A 24,628-nucleotide genomic window follows, 5' to 3' on the forward strand; every position below is an offset into this window, starting at 1 on the left:
TAGCCCAGCTTTCGTGTTTGTCATTGTGAGTTCGTTAACGGGCTCTCAGCAATGCAGGGTAGAGCTCGGGTTTTGTTTTCTATTCTCCATGATGAATAAAAAGCATGGCAAATTTCGTGGCTTTTTTTGTTTTTATTGTTTGACTGCCAAAACGGAAAAAAAGGAAACACACGAGGTGGTGGGATTTCTCTGGGATGTACGACGTATGTGTCGTTTATTGCTTAGCGTGTTCCGAGCTGTTAAATTGTTCCGTTCATTCGGCTATTGTTTGTTTTCGTTTTGGTGTTGTCGTCGTTGCCGTGGTTGTTGTCGTCGATTTCTTTTCAGTTGGTCTTTTTTTCGTTTCCTTTTCTTTTCTCTTTTTTGCATTTGTTTAACAAAAGAAGAAAAAAGATCCCCATAGTCAAGTGCACGAGGTCAAATGTGTTACAATGAGTATGACACCAACAACAAAAATTAACAACAACACTACTTATGAAAGCAAAACCATTTGCTTTATTTATGCATAACCACCAAACCAAACAGAATTTCTTGTTGTTGTTGTTGTTATTGTTTTTGGTTGTGGGGGAAAATATGGTTGAACGAAACGAAAATCTCTCGCTAAATCATAAAAATCTGTTTCAACTTTAAGTTGAAATTTGACTACTGTTGACAGGCGGATACTACGAGGGTCGTGTGGTCTGTGCAATGATTTAAGTACTCTTTGAGAAGTCAGATATTAATTATAATCAAAAACAAGTAAGCAAAGGCTACAGTCGAGCGGGGCCGACCGTTGAATACCCTACAACACTATAATAAACGATACAGTTTATATAGGCGAGATACTCGAAAGAATTCCACAAGATATTGTGACAAATAATAAAAGAAAACCATCAGGTTTCGTTCTCTAAATTTCGAATAATGGCCAAAGACCTATAATCTCTCAGAAGTGGCAAAAGATTAACATTTATTATTGTTTTTGACTGAAACGCATCTATATGAGATACAGACATTTGACTATATTCTTCAACGAAATCAGTGTTAAAAAAATAGTCAGAGGTGCGTCTTTCCTGTATTTGTGAATTCTCCAAAAAGTCACTGGAATGGACATTTTCGTATTTTGTCTACAAAAGTTGACAAACTCCTTCACACATTGAATATTTTGGATGGCCATCCAAAACTGCTTGGCTTTTGCATTGTCTGGTAACCCCAATTCAAATGTGCATGAGGATCGGTTGATAATTACAACCTGCTTAAAATTTTGCAGTTTTTTTTGTCCATTGCAACCCCTAAATATATGGCGATCATCTCCAAAAAGAGTAGGCTTCTATTCTGACCCTCATCTTATCCCAATGCAAAATTTCGTAAGGATCGGGCCATAAATTCGATCTGTATATGATATCCTGATATCCTAACTACTTAGTTTTGTTAGCTGTAGAAATATTACCAAATGTTTAATTCAAAATGAAAATATGCCAAAAATATGACAAAATTGAAAAAAATATGAGAAAATTTTAAAAAATCAATGTTTTCATCTTCATAGAGATATTTTTATGCGATTTTTTAGACGTTTTTTCTTTCCTGCCAAGAGGCCATTCTGAATTAATGAGAACTGTCGAAATCAGTTCAGCCGTTCTCGACATATAAGAGATCTTTCAAGCATATCTTCTTTTATAGACATATATATCGCACATATTTCGCTATATATCCGATTTGTTGGATGTTAACATCAATGTAAAGGTCAGAAGTAACCTTGGCTTTGGGATTTCGCCGGTATTTAAAATATTCGCGGTTTCATGAAAAATGTTGAATTTTTTCAACACAAAAGATATGGTCTATTTTACCCGCTAAATATTATCCGATGACCACCCAAATTTGTAGGCTTCTTCTCCGCCCTAAACTCTAGCTACATGCGTAATTCCGCGTCGATTGTTCTATAATTGCGACCTGTATAGCTACTGCAAAATTCGACATTTTTTCAGTATTTGGTCCATTTCAACCCCTAAACATTTGACGATCATCTCCAAAAGAAATAGGGTTCTATTCTGACCTAAGCCCCACCTCCATTCAAAATTTCGTGAAGATCGGGCCATAATTGCGACCTGTAGAGTGATTACAAATTAACATGGACAGACGGACAGACGGACGGACGGACATACATAGCTAGATCGACTCAGCTCGGCGAGCTAGGAAGATCCATATATACTTTCCTATATGGGAAACCAATATTTCGAGGTGTTACATAAATTCTGGCCCAATCAAACTTATAATACCCCCAACACATAGTGTTGTAGGGTATAAACAGCAAGTTCGGCCGGGCCGAACTTTGAATACCATTCCACCATTTCCACCATTTGAAACAAATTTCGAAAAATTCTATGACGTGAACGTAGGTTTGTCATAAGCCATTACCATATTCAAATGCGAAACTTGAAATAAACGGTGAATAATGAAGCTAAAATCATCAAAATACGGAATATTGGGAGGTACCGTTATAGGGGGGCTATACGAAGACCAGGACCTGCATAGACTATTTTCTGTCACAGGCTGTAGCATCCATTACGAACTTCAAATACAACATCTCAAACAATTTCGGTGAGTATTGTACCTAAAATCGTCAAAATACCGAATATAGGGAGGTACTGATATATGTGGCCTATACGAATACCTGGACCTGCATACACTACAATTTTCTGTCACAGACTGCAATTATACAATTATATGTCAAAGGGTGCAGTATCCATTACCAACTTCAAATACGAAATTTGAAACAATTCCGGTATATAAAGTCGCTAAAATCATCAAAATACCGAATATAGAAGGTAAGGTTATATGGGTGCTATACGAAGACGTTGACCTGCACAGACAATTTTCTGTCTTAGGCGGTAGTATACATATTGAACTTCAAACACGAAATTGGAAACATTTTAGGTGTTTAATGTCGCTAAAATCATCAAAATGCCGAATATCCGAAGGTACCTTATATGGGGGCTATATGAAAACGTGACTTACATGGACCATTTACGAACTTAACCTGCCTACTGGCAAAATAAACATGTGTACAAAATTTTAGCCTTTTATCTCAATTCGTTCCAAAGATAGCGTGATTACGACAGACGGACATCGCTAAATCGACTTATAATTTTACGCTGATCAAGAAAATATGTACTTTGCTGGTTCTGACATGAGTATTTCGAGGAGTTACAAACGTGGCGTGCATAAGTAGACAAAAACGTAGTCAGGTTAATAAACCAGACACCATACGTATACGTAACGTGGAATGTCTTAACAACCCTGTCGTTATTACTTATACGGCCTGTACACTCTAATTTTCTCTAACGGTGACTAACATTCAAAAAATTTATAGGAGGTAGGACTTACACCCTTTCTACATAACAAGAACTCAAAATTCTAAAATTTTACGAAATTAAATCGAAATTATGACTAAAACGTAAATGAAAAGGGGATCCATATAAAGCCTCCTATGAATAGAAGACCTATTTTAAACAATATAAATTATCGAGTCATATAAAGTATTCTATGAATAAAAACGTAAAACCCTCTACAAAAAGGGGAGCCTCCAAAAAAAAGAAGATTCCAAGAAGATCCTCTATTAATAGAGGGACTATATAATGCCCTCTACGAATAGATAAACTAAATAACATGCAAGCACCATCAGTGGATAAACAAATAAATATAGGACGTGTGTTAGGCCCTCAATATGACACCTTATAAATAGAGGACTTATAAAAGAGCCACTATGAATAGAGGACTTATGTAAAACCCTATATGAGTAGAGGACGTATAAAAGGCTCTCTATGAAATGAGAACCATGAAAAGCTCACCTAAATAAGGATCCATTTAAAGCCCTATATGAAAAGATGAAAGAAATAAGGCCATCTATAAATAGAGGACCTAGTTAAGAACCTCTGTGAAAAGAGAAACTATGTAAGGCTCTATATGAAAAGAGGTGTTCCATTTGAGGCCCTAAAAAAGAGGGATACATTTAAGGCCCTCTATGAAAACAAAGACCCATATAAGGCCGCATATGACTGAAGACCTTCTATGAAAATGGGAATCATATAAGACCCTCTATGAATTTAGGAGATAAATAAGATCCTCTGTAAAAATAGACAGCCCTCTCTATGCCCCGTTTCCATTTATAGTACGTATATTTAATGTACCATTACGATCAAGGCTAAAACTTAAACAACTAGGGCCAGAATACCACATTTTCCAACAACCCAGAATGATTGAGATGTTCATAAAAATTTGAGGAAGCTGTAGATCTAGAACTCTTAAATGTGGAATGTGGGCCCCTGATGGAGTGTATGATAGATGAAACGGGTTTTGGAAATTTGCACTATAAGTGCACGAAAAATACTAAAATGTAATACATTTGGTACCATTTTGTATCACATGATCGGAAAAAGCTAAAAACTTGAAATTTGGAATGGGAATCAATCAATCAAGAGTAGAGTCGATATATGGAGGTAGTTTCGGATGTGTGCACTGACGGGTACGAAAAGTACGGTACAAAATTTAGTAAAACTCGAAATTGGAAGAACGAATGGAGCTGGAATCCTGAAATTAGAAATTGCCAATAGTGGCGTAGTGTAGTATTGGGATATGAAGGAAATTTTCGAAATTTGTATTTATGTGCATGAAAAGTACTAAATGGTACTAAACTTGGTACAATTTCAATTTGGGTGAACAGATAGAGGTGGAATTCGGAAATTTAGAAATAAGTGGGCCACTTGTTGAAAAGGCATTTCCATCAGTTTTCAAATAATACCTATATTTCGGGTCACATATCCGAATATCCGAGACACTCCCCAATAAAAAAAAAACTTTCCCGAAATCAGGATACAAGTACCTACCTCCGAAAAAAAAATTGTAGAATTTTTATTAAACTCTAGTTAAGCTGAAGACTTTTTAGTTACCTCACAATGGCCTGTTCGTTTATAAAGCCTTCAAAGCTTTGATGAATAATAACGTCTATAGAAAATTTGGTATGTTTTGATTGGTTCCAAATTTAAATAAAAACTTACGTACTTCCTACTTTCAGACATAACTTGTTTTATTTTCATCGCCAATGAGACGTTTTTGCAAATCTTCGTGAAATCACTTCCCTTTTTGATTTTGAAAGGTAATGACTCATATAACAAAAAACATATACATAAATAAATTTAAAAAAAAACAGTAAGAAAAGCTCAAAAGTCGGGCGGGGCCGATTATATGATACCCCACACCACTATGCATATTTATTAGAGCTTTCGCAAAAGAAAGGTTTATATTATGCATTTCTGAGCTCTATGAGATATCTGGTACAAAATATGATTATGGTGGAGTGCATATTCCGAAAGTTGGAGATTTAAACACCAAATCGGATGAATCATATATATGCGAGCAAATTTGAAATTCTTGCTTCTATTCTATATTCAATTGAAGTGCGAAAATCCATTTGGACTAATATTAGCCCTTTAGCGCACAATAAACCTGAAATCGGAGAGTGATATGGGAGCTATATCCATATCTGAACCGATCTTTATAAACTTTGAATCATGTATTGCTGGGCTGAATCTAATATCTGGTACTAAATATTATTTTTGTGGGGAGTATATTGCGAATGTGAAGGACTTAAACACCAAATCGGATAAAACAAATATATGGGAGCTATAGCAATATCTGATTTTCACCAATGTTGACGGGACAACTTTGCTACAGTCGGTCACCACGGAGTCAATTTCCCTGATCGACTGGTTACCTGCACTTCTGGCTCGGGTAAATGCTCCTACTTGTGCAAGGGTTCCTTTGCAGCCTCAACAAATTATGTCTCAATACGGTCTGCTACCACTGTGTCGATCGTTGCTTTACAATAAAACGCACAATAATTTTTACTTCACTTTTATTGTTTTGTACAATTCTGGGCACAATTTTATTTTAACGACCTTCTTGGTCAAAGGCAAAAAAACGACAATGATAAAAAACTTCGAAAACTAATAGAAGATGCTGATTCTTCTTCTTCTCATCGAACCCTTGTTCTTACTCTGAGAGCAAGAGAGCAGGAAAATATTGATCAAAGCAGAACCAGTGATATGGCATTGCCAGTATAGAAAAAAAAAGGAGAGACGACGTACATGGGAATTGCCTTCGAGGGCGAACATTAGTGCTGCGCTTGTAGCGCTTTTCCCATGAACATCTTCCCCCCCTTGGGACAAGGTCCCAACTAAAGTATACTATGAAATTAATTTTGACATTATATAAAACGTTAGAAAATTAGAAAAAACTAAACAAATTAAAAATTAATAAAAATAAGGAACCAGCTCCACGGTCTTCAGTCTTCATGGTATCGTAACAAATACTGATAACTTTCATCGGGTAAGTAGGAATTGTTGGGAAACAGTTACTTCTTCCGGGCAACGTCGCCGAAAAAGGTCCAGCCAAAGATGGTGTTTTGAGCGTACGGCATGCCTGGTTCAATGATGGGTAGGCCCAAGAAAATTCCATTAGATGCTGATTTTCCCAAGACCACATTATACTTTCCCGGTGTTTCAAAATGGGGATCCGCTATCGCCTTCTTTGGGTAAACTTTTTTTACGCACTGCAAATCGACGGCGTGACGTGGCGATAACAACTCGGACTCAAGCTCGACGTTAAGTTTGGCGGTGTACGTCCGAACATTGTTGTTTGTCGATGTCAGCACAACAGTGGCAGGGCTCGGGTACATCACAAAATTGCTGGGAGAGCCCAGTTCGAGTGAGCTTTCATCGTAAAGAGGGTCGATAAGGACACGAACTTTCCTTGGTGTTTCATCCAGTCCCGGGAGATGCATCATGACTTCGGCGGTCATACGCAACCAAACCTCCCGGTTAACATCAAGAGGGTGCAACCAGGTGTGATGGGCCAAATTGCATACCCGACAGCCTTCGTTCCAAGGGCAAGTAATAACGCGATGACCCAGGCCAAGACAATTTACGCAGCCTTGATACTTGCGCACAATGGCGTCCTTCGCTGAAGGCGTCGCCTGAAGAAAGCTGCGACAGTGTCGGAAAGAGTGCCGAGTGTGACAAAGTGGGCACTTAAAGGCATTATTGTAACTCATCTGTAAGAAAGTGTAAGGCATGGTTAGGCGACAATAAAATGGGTAAACGTATTTTCATAGAGTAAGACATCATTAAGTGTGACAACGTAAGCTGGTCTATAGAGCATAGTTTATTCGGGACGAGGAAGGAGTACTAATTTGTGTACAGGACGCGTTATCACGCCGTTCAGGGTTTTCAAGTCCACCACTCGAACCCTATTGTCCTGTCCAAAGTGTAATTTTACCACGCGACCCATGCGCCACTCATTTGGAGCAAGTGAGTCAGAATGTAGCACCACAATATCATCAAGTTGTAGATCGTTTTGAGCCACTTTCCACTTAGTGCGTTTATGGAGCTCCTTGAGATACTCCATTTTCCAGCGCCTACAAAATTCTTGAGAAATCAACTTTATACGTCTCCAACGGTTCAACAAGGACGTTTTATTTTCGACTTCGTCGGGCTCAGCAAGAGACAACAAAGGACCGCCGATGAGGAAGTGCCCGGGAGTAAGGGCGCTAGGGTCATCTATGCCATCGGTTAAGGAAGTAAGTGGTCTAGAGTTAAGGCACGCTTCTATGCGGGCGAGTATAGTGGAGAGCTCCTCGAATGTATGTCGTATCTGCCCTGAGATTTTCTTCAGGTGCATTTTGCAACTTTTAACCCCTGCCTCCCACAGGCCACCCATATGTGGAGCTGCGGCAGGATTAAAGTGCCATTCTAACTTCTGAAACCCGTATCGAGTAACAGAATCGTCTCTGGTTTCTGATATAATCTTCATGAGGTTGGATCGTATTTCGCGATCAGCACCCACGAAATTCTTGCCATTGTCCGAGTATATATGACGGGGACAACCACGCCGGGCAACGAATCGAGCAAGAGCGGCGATAAACGCCGGGGTTGAAAGGTCGCTGACCGGTTCCAAATGGATCGCCTTGGTGGCGAAGCAAACAAACAGACAAATATAACCTTTCGAAATGCGGCAGCCTCTACCACTAAAATTCTTAATTTCCACCGGGCCAGCGAAATCTACCCCAGATGTGGAAAATGGTCGGGATATTGTAGTCCGTTCTGGAGGAAGGGCAGCCATTAGCTGTGTTTGTCGTTTCTTTTGAGCCAGAACGCACTTCGTACAATTTCGGTAACGAGTTTTCACCAAGTTCCGGCCTCTTATGATCCAGCATTCGAGGCGTGTAGTAGCCAGAGTTAGCTGAATGCCACCATGGTTGGTAAGACGATGAACAAAGTCAACGTACAGTGCAGCGAATCTGCTCTTATGGGCCAGAATAATTGGATACCTTTCATCGTACGATATTGAAAGGGCAGAACTCAACCTTCCGTTGGCTCGAATAAGGCTGTCTTTGTCGAGAAAAGGGTTTAGTGACAAAAGAGGGCTCCCAGACTCAATCTTCTGATTTTTAAGGAGGCAATCATATTCCGAGGGGAAATGGATTCTCTGTGACACAGACATCAAACGGCGTCGGGCAAAACTAATTTCATCCGCTGACAACCTTACGGTATCAAAACACGTTGTCTTCTTGGCTTTCCCGTGCGTTCGGTTGAAAAAGCGAATTATGTACCCTACAACATGAGTTGCTGTGGATAGACAAGAAAATCGTTCTAATATATCTTCCTCCACGGCAGATCGAGCAAAATGAACTTTTATATGTTTAGCCTCCAATATTGTTTCAGATATCACCACACCAGACGGCCATCTATTTTCGGGCGATTTGAGCCAGGATGGTCCATGCCACCACAGACCACTCTCCTTTATTTCTAAAGGAGTCCGCCCCCGGGTTGCCAGATCTGCCGGATTTTCATCCGTAGGAACATGATGCCAGTCACTTCCTATTTTCTCCTGGATAATAGAAACTCTATTTGCGACAAACGTTGTCCAAGAGTATGATGGTTTCTTGAGCCAAGCTAGTACAATAGTCGAGTCTGACCAAGCAAACAAAGATGTCTTTTGAATATCCAATTGAGGCAAAACTGAATCTACTAACTCCGCAAGCAGCAAGGCGCCACAGAGCTCTAATCGAGGTAGCGACATCTTCTTCAAAGGGGCAACTTTAGATTTCGCAACGAGCAAATTCGAAAAAATATTATGTCCCACTTCAACTCTCAAATACAACGCTGCTGCATAAGCCGACTCCGACGAATCACTGAACCCGTGTAATTGAACATTGCAGTCAGCAGAGTAATTTACCCACCTTGGTATTCTAATTTCTTCAATTCCAACGGAAGTTGAGACAAAGTTCTTCCAGCTTAATAAGGTATGTGGCTTTAGGGGGTCATCCCATCCAACATCATCGAGCCATAATTGCTGCATGAGAATCTTCGCAGTTATTATAATTGGGGAAAGCCAACCCAAAGGATCAAAAATCTTTGCGATAATGGACAACACTTGCCTCTTAGAATACGAATTTCTTTCTGGAATTTTGTCCATAACAAAGTAGAAACTATCTACCGAGGCGTTCCACCGAATACCCAACGTCTTTGCAGAGCTTTTGTCGCCGAGCTCCAGAAATTCCTCATTTAAAAGTTTTTCACGAGCCAGACCCTTCAGAATTTCTTTGGAATTGGACGTCCACTTTCGAAGCTCAAATCCACCTGATTCAAGAATTTCTATCAATTCTTCCTTCGCTTTCAACCCCTGAGAAACAGTATGAACGCCTACCAAAGCATCATCGACATACATATTATTTCTTAGAATTTTTGAGCCAATTGGAAAACGATACTCTTCGTCATCCGCCAATTTTAAAAGAGTTCTAAGAGCCAAGTATGGGGCGCAATTGACACCAAATGTTACCGTCTTCAATTGGTAATCAGAAACTTCTTCGTCTGGGCAAGTTCTGAACAGAATACGCTGGTACTTAGCATGTGATGGATTGATCAAAATTTGACGATACATCTTAGAAATGTCTGCATTAAATACATATTTGTATAAGCGCCAATTTAATACCAGAGAGATAATGTCTTTTTGAAGGGAAGGTCCAACATACAACACATCATTTAAGCTTTTGCCATTAACCGAGGCACATGAAGCGTTAAAGACTACCCTCAGCTTCGTAGTCACGCTCTCAGGCTTAAAAACGCCATGATGAGGCAAATAAAAACAGTCCTCGTAGTTTACAAAGTGTTCTATCTTCTCCATATGTCCCAGAGACAAATATTCTAAAATCACCTCATCATAATCCGATTTTCGTTTTGGATTTCTCAGTAACGACGTCTCATTCCGCAAATATTGAGTAAGAGCAACGTATCGGCTGGACTTTGATGCAAAAGAAAAAGGAGGATCGTCTTTAAAGGGCAAGTTCACGGTATATCTTCCATCAGAGCCTCTGGAAGTCGTACATCGAAAAATTTCCTCGCACTTCTGTTCCTCTATCGAGGTAGTTGAAACCTTGGGAACCTCTTCAATTTCCCAGAACCTAGCTAGCTGGTCTTGCACTGACACTCTAGTGCAATGGGAAACACTCATTGAAGTCGGATAGAGCAAATTGGTTGCTGGGCCAGTCAATACCCACCCAAACACGGTCTCTTGAGCTAAAAGTGAGCCAAAGATATTTTTCCTAACTCCACTGAGCAAGATAATTGGGTAAATGTTTCCACCGAGCAATACATCTACTTGGCCACCTCGATAAAACGTTGGATCCGCAAAATCTAGATCCGGTAATTCGTCCATACGAATCTTATCCAAAGGCTGTGTGGGTATATTTCCCGTTATTTCTGGGACCACGAAGGCCTCCAAGTCTAGCGTGAAAGAAATATTTTTCACCGAACCAATTCTAATAGATGCTATTTTCGAGCATTTCGTTAGATGTTGACCGCCTAAACCAGAAATTTCGGCAGAGACAAGGCTTGTTGGTAACTTTAGCATTTTTTGCAACCGAGAGGAAATAAAAGAGTCATCCGAGCAAGGGTCTATTAGCGCACGAACTTTGTATGGAATTCCATTCCTTAAAATGTTTACCCATGCTGTGGCAAGCATTGTTCTATTTGAGACAGAGGTATGGAAGGCCCGAGGATTAGATAGAGTTGTTGGACCCGAAGATATATTTGGACTCACATTCGACATTTGAGACAAATCTGAGGTGTTGGTTGAGTTTGCATCATTACCTTGAGTAATTGTATTCTTATGAAGAAGACTATGATGCTTTGATTTACATTTAGAGCAACCCTGAGACCGGCAGTCCACCACTCGATGGCCCAATGCCATACAATTAATGCAACGATTTTCCCTTTTAATGATATTTAATCTATTTCTGAAGTCCATATTTAGGAATTTCGGACAAGATTTCAAGGGGTGAGTGTCCTTACACAAATTGCATTTATTCTCATTCACTTTGGTATGGTGGACTCTAAACTGTCTCAATTTTTCATATTGATTGTGCTTTGGGCGAGAACCTTGTCCTACTTGTACCCCATTCGAACAAGTTATATCTGACACACTTTCCAATGCTTTAAATCTCTCCGTGAGAAATTTATTCAAGTCATCCCAGTGAGGCATTTCTGTCTTATTATGCAAAGACTGCTCCCATAGAGAAAGAGTAAGTTTCGGCATTTTCGTAGAGCACAGATAGACAAATATAGGGTCCCATGACTTCACATCAATTTTATATAACTCAAGGACCGCTATGCAATTAGTAACGTCTCGTTGCAGTTTCTTTAGGCCACATGCCGATTCTTGCCCACAATGAGCAAGATTAAATAAATTCCGCAGCTGAGTATTTACTAGAATTCTCTTATTTTCATATTGGTTCCTCAAATTGTCCCAAGCAATAGAGAAACCTTCGGCTGTCAACGGAATATGGCGATTTATTTCTCTTGCCTCTCCACTTGTTTTTTGGAACAGATGGTAAAGTTTCTCGACAGAGCTAAGTTTTTTATTATTGATATAAATGGCCGTGAACAAATCGCGAAAACTGGGCCATGACACATAGTCCCCATGAAAAACCTCCGTGTCACACGGCGGGACTGAAATTGAGGCAGACACTTTTTGGTTTTGAGCAATTGGTACAACCTTTACTTTTTCCTTCCATTCCCCCAAGATGTTAATGCACCTAACGTAACTCTGATGAGCAAGTTTTTTATTAGTTTTTATGGTCTCCTTATTTTTCTTATAGCTCTCCGGGTCAGAGGTACAAGCTTTCAGGGTTTCCCTCCATTCTGTCCACAAACTGTGAAGCTCTGATTTTTCAACATCAATTGCAGAATCGTTGAACCCTGAGGAATCAGTCTCCTTTAAATTTTCTTCAAAAGAAATAATTTCCTCACATTTATTCAAAAAGTCTTCTAGACTTGCCATTTTCATCGAGCAAGCTTAAAATTTTCGATCTAGCAAAAAATTCGAAGGCGATAATCTCGAAAAATTATTGATGGGGAAATGTCCACTGCTCCTCCAGAGGAAGGTTTCTATTCTAATTTCCGAACAATTTGTTCCAAAAAGTTCACAATAAAACGTCCAATCTCAGCAGACAAGAGCACTCAACAACCGTACCCTTGAGTTTTGAATGTTTGTAACGTCTTCCGTAAGTCTCCAAACGAGCAAGTTATTTTACAGACCGACGATAAAACTTCAGCATTTATCAATCATAAATTGAGAACGATTGCTCCACTATATCTATTCCCCAATAATTGAGTAAGATTTAAAAACTTTAATTTGTACTTCTTGTAAAGTTTTAAACGAGCAAATTATTTAATGGTGTGCCAACAAACAGTCCACATAATGTTCATTCCAACAATGAATTGTCAATGTTTTCTCAATTAGAGATTTTATTTTTTTTCTTTTTTTTTTTTTTTTTTGAGCAAGTCTCTATATTACAAATAGATGCCTCTGACCCACAGAGTCGAATATACAAAAGGGCAAAATCCACTAACAACAAAATTGCTCTTCTTTTATTGTGTAAAGTAATTCCAAACTTTACCTTCACTATTTTACGCCGTTACACACCACTGTGTATGTAGCAATAATTTTTTTGTTTTCTTCTAATAAGGTGGATAACCAAAGAGTCAATGTTACTCTTTCCACTTATTGTTTGCTTCGTCTTATCTCCTTCGAGAAAATATAGTTCTTCATACACTAGCAATCAAAATCAATGCAAATGAATATGAGTCAGGGCAGCCGCCAATGACAAAAACACCAATAGAGCCCAACCAAATTAGATAGAGACAATGCAACAACTATGCAGAGCCACCAGCGCACAAGCTGCGAGCCACCAAATCATAAACAGCAACGGCGCAACAGCAACACTGCATAGCAGCCAACGCACAAGTGCTGAACCACCAACGCACAAGCAGCGAGCCACCAACAACATAAACAATGCCAGTGCGTCTAACGTACGGACAGCGCGCCACCAATGCACAACAACACTGCTTTGTATGTTATGACAGGCGAAGAAATTTTGCCTATTATGTAGATTTACAGGCAAACGGCAAGCACACAAACAGCGAGCCACAAAAAAGTACAACAACAATGCTGTATAGTCCACAAGAAGGCAGGCAAAGAAATAAACAAAGTGCTGTTACAAACAACAACACAATCAAGGGCCAAAGAGTAAGGCAGCGGCAAGGCTCCAAAAATATTCCAACGGTACCAAATGAGTCAATAACCTTAGCTACCCTTGAATATTTTTAGCAAGGTTATGTAACGGGACCACGACAATAGATCCAGTTTTCGCTCTTCACCACAATTCCAATTTTTTTTTTTCTCAAAAAATTGCCGGTACTTACTTTTATTATTTTTTCCAAATTGCCGGTTGAGAAGGACCAGATGTTGACGGGACAACTTTGCTACAGTCGGTCACCACGGAGTCAATTTCCCTGATCGACTGGTTACCTGCACTTCTGGCTCGGGTAAATGCTCCTACTTGTGCAAGGGTTCCTTTGCAGCCTCAACAAATTATGTCTCAATACGGTCTGCTACCACTGTGTCGATCGTTGCTTTACAATAAAACGCACAATAATTTTTACTTCACTTTTATTGTTTTGTACAATTCTGGGCACAATTTTATTTTAACGACCTTCTTGGTCAAAGGCAAAAAAACGACAATGATAAAAAACTTCGAAAACTAATAGAAGATGCTGATTCTTCTTCTTCTCATCGAACCCTTGTTCTTACTCTGAGAGCAAGAGAGCAGGAAAATATTGATCAAAGCAGAACCAGTGATATGGCATTGCCAGTATAGAAAAAAAAAGGAGAGACGACGTACATGGGAATTGCCTTCGAGGGCGAACATTAGTGCTGCGCTTGTAGCGCTTTTCCCATGAACAACCAAATTTAAAGTACTTATTTCTATACTAAATTCGGTCACATGTGCCAAAATTCACACCATTTGTAATGATATTAGCCATTTTGCGCTCAAGAAACCTAAAATCGAATGAAGATAAACCTGGGAGCTATATCCAAATTTGAACCGAACTTGATAAAATTTGATCTATGAATTGCTAGGCTGTATCTGATATCTGGTGCTAAATATCAATCTTGTGGAGTGCATATAACGAATGTAAAGGACGCCAAAATCGGATGAAATATATATAGGAGCTATAGCTACATCTAAACCGATTTTCATTTTCAAATTTGAAGCACATGCTTGAAAGCTGAATTCGGTCGGATGTAGCAAAATTCACACCATTTGGACTGGTGCACGGGAAACTTAAAATTGGATGAAGATATATAAGGGAGCGATATCTAAATTTGGACTGACTTCCACCAATTTCATTAGGATTCGTCCTTGAGCCAAACAAATATTATTTAGAAAACTTCATCTCAATCGAATAATAAATGCGTCCTGCATTTTCTTTACAAAAATACATGGACAGACAGGGCGGACGGACATACGGACGGACGGACATGCATAAATCGACTCAAAATGTGATTCTATGCTGATCACCAAAAGGATCGATGGGTCTATCTCGTTTCCTTCTCCGTGTTACAAACAAATGCACAAAGACATAAAACCCTTACCATTATGTGGTGTAGGGTATAAAAAATAAATAAACCAGTAAAGAAAGTCTTAAAATCGGGCGGGCCGACTTTATGATACACTACACCACTTTGCTATTTTAGTAGAGCTCCGCATAACAATTAAAAGTTTTTATGGGAGAATTCAATCATGATTATAATTATAATTTAAAGTTCAATGGTCTAAATATGCCAAAGCATTTGTATCTTTTAAATTCGGACTAGTATTGCTCATTTGGTGCACAATTAATTTTAAATCAGATAAAGATATATATAGGCGTTATATCCACATCTAAACCGATCTCGATAATATTTGGCAAATATATTTCTGAGCTGTATTTGATATATTTCCCTGAATATCGTTGTTACGGAGTGCATATTACGGCTGTGGGTAATAAATATAACAAATCGGATGAACAGTATATATATGTGCTATAGCTATATCTGAACCGATCTTCACCAAATTTGACATACTATCTTCTAGACTCAATTCGGTCGTAAGCACCAAATTCCATCCCATTTGAACAAATATTAGACATTTGGTGCACAATAAAAGGTAAATCGGACGAAGTTATATATGGAAGCTATATTCAAATCTGAACCGATCTCGATAAAATTTAGCTAATGTATTTCTGAGCTGTATTTAATAAATTTCCCCGAATATTGTTGTTACGGAGTGCATATTTCGGCTGCGGAGGACAAAAATAACAAATCGAATGAACAATATATATGGGAGCATTAGCTATATCTGAACCGATTTCGATCAAATTTGGCATACTTATTTCCGGGCCTAATTTGGCTGTATGTACCAAATTCCATACTATTCGGTTTGATATTACACGTTTGGTGCACAATAAAAGGCAAATCGGACGAAGATATATATGAGAGCTATATCTACATTTTGAACGCTTATCTCCAATTTCAATAGGGTTCGTCCTTGGGCCAAACAAATGATTTGTGCAAAGTTTCATCTGGATAGGGCAATAAATGCGAACTGTACTTTGTTTACAAAAATACATGGACAGACGGACGGACGGACATGCAAAAATTGACTCAGAATGTGATTCTATGCAGATCATCAAAAGGAACTATTTGTCTATCTCGTTTCCTTTTGCCTGTTACAAAACAAATGCACAAAGACATAATACCCTGACCACCTTGTGGTGTAGACATCAGGTATTATTAATTGTATTTCTAAATTCGTCATTATGTCTTTTTGTAGAATTTTTTGTAGAATTTCAATGATTGTCTGCTATTAAACATTTCTATGAAAAATGTATTTTTAGTGGAGGTTAAGGGTGAACGCAATTAATAGTAATATTTTATTTAACCCATTCTTTGACAGCATTAACGTTTTAACGATAAAAAATTATACTAAATCTAATATAAATAATGTTTTTTTGTCTAAAATAAAAAAAAAAACTCCACAATTCATAATTGTGTCAAGGACATAACCTAAAACAAAAAACTAACAATACTAAAAAACCGACACCACCGCAATAACATGGCGTGCTGGAAACACGTGTAGGAGAAAAAAACCTAGTCAATATATTTGTTGCTAACGTAAATACCCCGCCGTTCCCAACAGCACCTACCTCGCGCCGATAGCCACAACCATTGTCAGCACTTTCATTTCCACACGACCACCTTCATCATCAATACCATTAAAGAAAAATCAACAATTGTTGTAAACGGTTTGTTCTTGAAAACCCCCCTATAATTTACAATAACCTTCGCAATTACCTGAACTGTTTGTGAGCTACACAGAAGCGAATAGGACAGAACAGAGAATACAACGACGGCGACGACGATGGTGATGATGAACGGGATGAACAAATGTTATGGCTAATATAAACAGACAACAAATGCAATGCAGTTGTAGACGCGACTGACTGTGTTTGATGATACGTCAAGCCAGTCGACACACATACACACACAAACGAAACCTCAAAATATTGCCAATATGCTGTTGTTCATTTTGCATGTTGGGAAATTATTTGTGATTTTTTTTTTTTTTTTTTTTTTTTTTTTGAAATCTGATACCCATCATCTGAGAGCTGCTTAAGGTCATGTCCATGCAAAAAGGATTATTTTTTTGAAATAAATTTTTACAGCTGTTTCCAAACAGTTTTGTTTTTCTCGCTGACATAGAAACGGCTAAGATGTCTAAAAATAGCAGCACAAGCTACTAGAGTAAAAAAATATTTTAACACCCGAAAATCGATTAGGGATGTCACTATGGATGTTTAGGCGGGGAATTGTGAGGAGGTGAAAGAAAGCAAATAAAAATAAAACACAAGTAGTGATTAGTTTAATTCAAATTAAGTTTGGTGGTTTATTGGTAGGATTCTTTTCTTAACAACAAACAAAATTACCTTGTGTAATTTGGGGTGGTGCAAAGACTTTTGTGTTTATGTGTCAACTACTAAACGACAAGTGAACGCTGAGGTTCTTGCAATCGCAGAGGATCGCAGTGATCGCCGAGGATCATTGACGATTGCTACTACTACATCTATAATTATTTCCAATGAGAGCAGAGTCTCGTATGTATCACAGTGAGCTAACCAACAACAACCACCGCCCGGTGGCATCTGCGCTCTACGGTCTCCGCCGAGGGAAGTATGCCGAGGAGATGCCCGTTGTGTCAATCAGCATCCGTGATTGACTGGACTAGGGAAGTTGAAGGCCAACTTAAACAATGGATACTTAAATTTTTACCACCTTTTTTTCAATATTTTTCTAATACACTACACCACAAGGTGGTCAGAATATTATGTCTTTGTGCATTTGTTTGTAACATGGAGAAGGAAACGAGATAGACCCATAGATCCTTTTGGAATTTTATCAAGATCGGTTCAGATTTGGATACAGCTCCAACTTCTCCAACACATCCAAGCGAATTCATTCAAAAAGTTAATACTTAAAATTTGGTGAAAATCGCTTCAGATATAGCTATAGCTCCCATATATATGTTTCATCCGATTTTGGTGTTTAAGTTCCTTACATTCGTAATATGCACCCCACAAAAATTATATTTAGTACCAGATATTAGTTTCAGCCCAGCAATACATGATTAAAATTTTATCAAGACCGGTTCAGATTTGGATATACCTCCCCTATATATCTTCATCCGATTTTAGGTTTCTTGTGCACCAAATGGCTAATATCAGTCCAAATGGTGTGAATTTTGGCACTTCCGACCGAATTTAGTATAGAAATAAGTATTTTAAATTTGGTGAAAATCGCTCAAGATATATCTACATCTCCCATATATATGTTTCATCCGATTTTGGTATTAAAGTCCCTTACATTCGTAATATACACCCCACAAAAATGATATTTAGCACCGGATATTAGATTCAGCCCAGCAATACATGATTTAAATTTTATCAAGATCGGTTCTGATTTGGATATAGCTCCCCTATATATTTTCGTCCGATTTTAGGTTTCTTGTGCACCAAATGGCTAATTTCAGCCCAAAGTGAGTGAAATGTTGCACTTCCAAGCGAATTTATTCAAGAAGTTAATACTTTAAATTTAGTGGTAATCGCTTCAGATATAGCTATAGCTTCCATATATATATGTTTCATCCGATTTTGGTGTTTAGGTCCCTCACATTCGTAATATACACCCCACAAAAATGATATTTAGTACCAGATATTGGATTCAGCCTAGCAATACATGATTCAAATTTTATTGAAATTGGTTCAGATGTGGATATAGCTCCCATATTATTTCAGGTTTATTGTGCACCAAATGGCTAATATTAGCCCAACTGGATTTTCGCACTTTAACCGAATTTAGCATAAAAGTCAAATTTGCTCCCATATATATGATTTCGATCCGATTTGGTGCTTAAATCGCCAACTTTCGGAATATGCACTCTAACATAATCATATTTTGTAGCAGATATCTCACAGAGTTCAGAAGTGCCCAACATAAAATTTTCTTTTACGAGAGCTCTACTAAAATGCATAGTGGTGTAGGGAATCATATAGTCGGCGCCGCCTGAATTTTGAGCTTTCCTTACTGGTTGTTATTTCCAATATTTTTATAAGTATTTAATTTGATCAATTTTTATATATATTTTTATATTTACTAAAATCTTCATATAAAATCTTACATGTAGAATCTTGAAAGATTTCAAAAAATCCTCCTCCATTGACAACCCTATGTATCCTCCTCTCCGGAAAAACCCTACCACACCAAATGACTTGAAATAAAATAAAAAAAAGCGGAAGCAAAATTGTATTAAACCACATGGCGCCAAAATATTGTAAAAATGGTAAGGAAAAAAAAAACGACCGAACAACATCAACGATTGTTGTCATTGAATATTTGCTGTGTTCGTTACAGACTTACATCAACAAGAGTAGAAACAACAACAGCAACCCACATTCGCTTTTGCTAAGCAACATTTTGTTGTAATAATATACACACGTTCCATATCGCCACATAAACCCATTAACGCTTTTGTTTGTATTTCAGAGCAAAAATTACATATCTGTAAATATGTGTGTGTGTGTGTTTGTAGTTTTAAGTACATCGGATGTAACCCAGTAAACTAAAGAAACAAAAAAAAAATACAAGTAAAATAGTATCAGACGGTTTTGCCGACAGATGTATACCCCCAGCCTTGAGTAATGATCATTCAAAATTTTGATCCTTTATGGGGGAGGTTCCGAAGCAGTTGGACAATATTAATCATTTCGTATTTGACTTAAGATTGATAAAAATATTACAACGTGCCAGATTTGGCCAATATAGACCAATTCCTACACTTTATATGAGATATGTGAAAATTTTTGGAAATGTATATTTCCTGAGATAAAAACATAGGGGACCGAAGTATTCCATTTTCATTCTTCGTCTAATACAGATACAAATATTGGTAAGGGCAAAATTACAAGAAAATCGAAAATTTATATCCAATTTTATGCGAAATAATAATTTTTGATACATTCATATTTATCTCAGACTTCTAGTTGTATAGAATCACTGACTTTATTCGCAAGTTATGAGAGATATGAGTATTGGAAATTGTGACACTTTGTGGGTGAGGTACCAGAAGGGGTTCGCAAATATACATATATCATTTTCACAACAGATCTCGCGTTAGCAAATATATTTGGATGTGTGAAATTTGAAGAGAGTCGAATACTTATTTCGATTTCTTTAAGCGTTCTGTTTTTCAAAAATCTTTAACCCTATGTGGAGGATGTACCAGAAGAAATGGTCCGATTTGTACCATATTTACAACAGATCTTGTGTTGGTGGAAATATTGAGATGTGCCAAGCTTGAATAGAATCGGTTGTTAATTTAACGTTGTATGAGGTTCGTGGATATTCAAAATGTTGACCCTTTGTGGGGGAGGTACCAGAAGGAGTACATCGATATATCACATCTTCACAGCAGATCTTGTGTAATTAGAAATATTGGGATATGTGAAATTTTACGAGAGTCGGATGCGTATTTCACATTTTATGAGAGATAAAATTATTCAAAATTTGGACCCATTGTGGGGGAGGTACGAAAAGGTGTGGTTCGATTCCTACCATTTTCATGACAAATCTTGTGTTAATGGAAATATTGAGATTTGCCAAGCTTAAATGGAATCGGATGCTAATTTCACGTTTTATGAGGTTCGTGGATATTCAAAATGTTGACCGATATATTCCATCTTCACAGCAGATCTTGGGTTAATAAAAATATGGGGATGTGTGAAATTTGAGGAGAACCAAATGCTTATTTCGGATTCTATGATCGTTTTGGTTATTCAAAACTTTGACCCTTTGAGGGGGAGGTACCAGAAGTAATGGTCCAATCTCTACCACCTTTATAGAAGTTCTTGTCTTGGTGGAAATATTAACATTTGCATAGTCTGAATGGAATCGGATATTAATTTCGCGTTTTATGACCGTTTTGGCTATTCAAAACTTTGACCCTTTGTGGGGGAGATACCAAAAGCAATAGTTCAATCTCTGCCATCTTTATAACAGATCTTGTGTTTATGGAAATATTGAGATGTGCCAAGTCTAAAAGGAATCGGATGTTTATTTCGTGCTTCATGGATATTTATAATTTTGACACTTCGTGGGGGAAAATAACAAAAAAGTGGACCGATACATTCCATCTTCACACCAGACCTTGAGTTAATAAAAACAATGTGATGTGTGTGATTTGAAGAGAACAAGACGCTTATTGCGAATTCTATGATCGTTTTGGTTATTCAAAATGTTGATCCTTTGTGGGAGAGGTACCAGAAGGAGTGGACCATTACTTCTCTACCATCTTTATAACAGATCTTGCGTTTATGGAAATATTGAGAGCTATATGAGCTTCATGAATATTCAACATGTTGACCCTTTGTGGAGTGGATCGATATGTCCATTATTTACATCAGAGCTTGGGTTATTACAAATATTGTAATGTGTGTAATTTGAAGACAATCGGACACTTGTATCACATTTTATAAGAGTTACAAATATTCAAAATGTTGACCCTTTGTGGGGGAGGTACTTGACGAATGTTCCGATATTGTTCATGTTCGCACCTGACCTAGCACTGATGCAAATATTAGGATTTCCAAATACGGAGCAAAATCGGATTATCCTTTCTCCGTCTGTGCAGTAAGATATTCTTTTGAAAATTTCGACCTTATATGGGGGAGGTACCAACGGAGTGAACCGATACTGTCCATCTCGGAACTCAATCTAAGTTTGATGATAATATTACAATGTGCCAAGTTTGGACCAAATCGACATCGCTAGATCGACTCCAAATGTCCTGAAACGGATTTGGCTGAGGGTGTAATTACATCCATCTAATTTTTTAAATATTTGGTTGTTGAATAAAATTTGGTTTTTGTTTTACAATATTTCCTCGTGATTCTACTTAGCCCACACTTAAACTTGACACTTTAAAGTCTCAACTTTTCCTATTTTTTCTCAAATATCTTTAATCTAAATATCCTCTGGACATTTTATATAAGTCTCATTCTCACGACGACAAATTTCCATAAACCAAAAAACTGAACACAAATTGCTGCTGGGTATTAGAACCGGAAACAAAAGCGGATGGCAATTATTTTGCCCACCCAAAAAAGAAGGCAGAGAGGAACGCCGAATAACCAAAATTTCAACATTTGATGGTAATGACCTAACACATTTTATATGCCAAAAACGTACAAAAGGCGATCGTAAAAACTAACTGGGGAAAAAAGAAAATCACAAAAATAATTTTCTTTGAATGGTCAGAGTAGGCAGGATAATTAGCAAAAATCTATTGCAGAAAATTCAAGTTGACATTTGGCAGCATAATAATATAAATTGCAAGTGGCTTTACTTTTTTTCTATTAATTTTTGGCCCAAAGAGAAGAGATTATTGTGTCGAAATGCAAAAAATATATAAAAATCTTGAGTTTCAAACTCTGCGTTGCAAATACCAGGTTGTAAATTGAAAAAAAAAAACTAAAACAAATTAAAAAGTATCAGTCGGTTCTGCCGACAAATATATATCCTCAGCCAATGTTCGATTATTTAATTATATTTTGACTTCTGTTATAATTATTCCAATTGTTGAACCAATGTAGAGTAGGTTCCGAAGGAATGGGTCAATATTGGGCATTTCGTAGCGGACCTAAATAAATGTGATATAAATATTGCGAAGAACCAGGTTTGGAGTATTTTGCTTACTTCCTTTACTTTGTTTGAGATATGTGATAAATATTAAAAAATTTTAAAATGTGTGAGGTACCAGGTATAGTCTACCAAAGTATTCCGTTTTCATACTTCCTCTAATACAGATAAAAATATTGGTTTGCGCAAATTTACAAGAAAATCGAATATTTATATCGAATTTTATGTGAGATCATAAATTTCATATTTATCTCAGCCCCAATCCTCTGAGGATTGATTTTCTATAGAATTAGCCTCAATTCTCGGAGAATTTTTTATTTTTTTAGCCACAGTTCTCAGAGGATTTTTCTCTATAGAAAAAACAGCCTCATTTCTCTGACGATTTTTTCTAAGAGCATTTTTTCTCTATTGAAAAAATCAGCCTCAGTTTCCTAAGAATTTTTTCTCTATAGAAAAAAATCAACCTCAGTTCTCTGAGGAATTTTTTCTCTATAGAAAACAAAAATCAGCCTCAGTTCTCTGAGGAATTTTTCTCTATAGAAAAAAATCAGCCTCAGTTCTCTGAGGATTTTTTTCTCTATAGAAAAAAAATCAGCCTCAGTTCTCTGAGGATTTTTTTCTCTATAGAAAAAAATCAGCCTCAGTTCTCTGAGGATTTTTTTCTCTATAGAAAAAAAATCAGCCTCAGTTCTCTGAGGATTTTTTTCTCTATAGAAAAAAAATCTGCCTCAGTTCTCTGTGGATTTTTTTTCTCCACAGAAAAAAAAAATCAGCCTCAGTTCTCTGAGGATTTTTTTCTCTATAGAAAAAATCAGCCTCAGTTCTCTGAGGATTTTTTTCTCTATAGAAAAAAAATCAGCCTCAGATCTCTGAGGATTTTTTTCTCTATAGAAAAAATCAGCATCAGTTCTCTGACGATTACTTCTTCTGTTACCAGAAGAAGTGGGCCGATATATTCCATCTTCACAGCAGATCCTATTTCAGTAGTAAAAATGGGATGTTTGAAATATGAAAAGAACCGGAAGCTTATTTCGGATTTATGATCGCGTTGGTCATTCAAAATATTGATTCTTTGTGGAGGAAGGTACAAGAAAAAATGGTTCGATCGCTACCATCTTTATAACTGATCTAGTGTTGATAGAAATATTGAGATGTGCCAAGTCTCGATGGAATCGGATGTTTTTTTTTTTTTTTTTTGCGTTATATGAGCTTCATGGATATTCAAAATTTTGACTCTTTGTTTGTGAGTTACCAGAAGGAGTAGACCGATATATCCCATCTTCACAACATATCATGTTTTAGTAATAATGGGATGTGTGAAATATGAAGAGACCCAGATGCTTATTTCGGATATTATGATCGTTTTGGTTATTCAAACGAGGGAGGTACCAAAAGGGATGGTCCGATTTCTACCATCTTTATAACAGATCTTGTGTTGATAGAAATATTAAGACGTGCAAAGTCTGAGGGGAATCGAATGTTAATTTCGTATTTTATGAGCTTTATGAATATTCAAAACTTTGACCCTTTGTGGGGGAGGTACCAGAAGGAGTGGACTGATATTCCCCATCTTCACATCAGACCTTGGATTAAAAAAAATATTGTGATGTGTGTAATTTGAAGACAATGGGACCCTTATACTCATATTTTATAAGAGTTAAAATTATTCAAAATTGTGACCCTTTATGGGGGAGGTACTAGATGGAGTGGACCGATATTGTCTTTTTGCGCACCTGACCTAGAACTGATGCAAATATTAGGACTTGCAAGATTTGGAGCATGATCGAATTATCCTTTCTCTTTCTGTGTAGTATAATATTTTTTCGAGAGATTCGACCTTTTGTGCTAGAGTACCGGAAGGAGTGGACCGATATTGTCCACCTACGAACACGATCTAACTTTGACAATAATATTACGATGTACCAAATTTGGACAAAATCAGATAGTCTTTCAAGAGTTATTGTGC

At 37.4% G+C, this 24,628-nt stretch overlaps 1 protein-coding gene across 1 annotated transcript; it reads right to left on the reverse strand.

The window, feature by feature from the left end:
* Positions 1–5,691: 5,691 nt before the first annotated feature.
* LOC131802214 (uncharacterized) lies at positions 5,692–14,289 on the reverse strand. The gene is made up of 2 exons (XM_059121944.1): positions 13,794–14,289; positions 5,692–7,084 (listed from the first exon to the last, which is right to left on the reverse strand). Exon 2 carries the CDS (start codon positions 7,082–7,084, stop codon positions 6,386–6,388), a length of 699 nt encoding a protein of 232 aa, XP_058977927.1. The 5' UTR covers positions 13,794–14,289; the 3' UTR covers positions 5,692–6,385.
* Positions 14,290–24,628: the final 10,339 nt, after the last annotated feature.

The sequence above is a fragment of the Musca domestica genome, unplaced genomic scaffold, assembly GCF_030504385.1.
Source record: "Musca domestica strain aabys unplaced genomic scaffold, Musca_domestica.polishedcontigs.V.1.1 2, whole genome shotgun sequence".
Taxonomy (NCBI): Eukaryota; Metazoa; Arthropoda; class Insecta; order Diptera; family Muscidae; genus Musca; species Musca domestica.

What these genes read in the sequence shown, in the direction of transcription:
- LOC131802214 (XM_059121944.1), bottom strand. Translation starts at nt 7,084, where the DNA reads ATGAGTTACAATAATGCCTTTAAGTGCCCACTTTGTCACACTCGGCAC.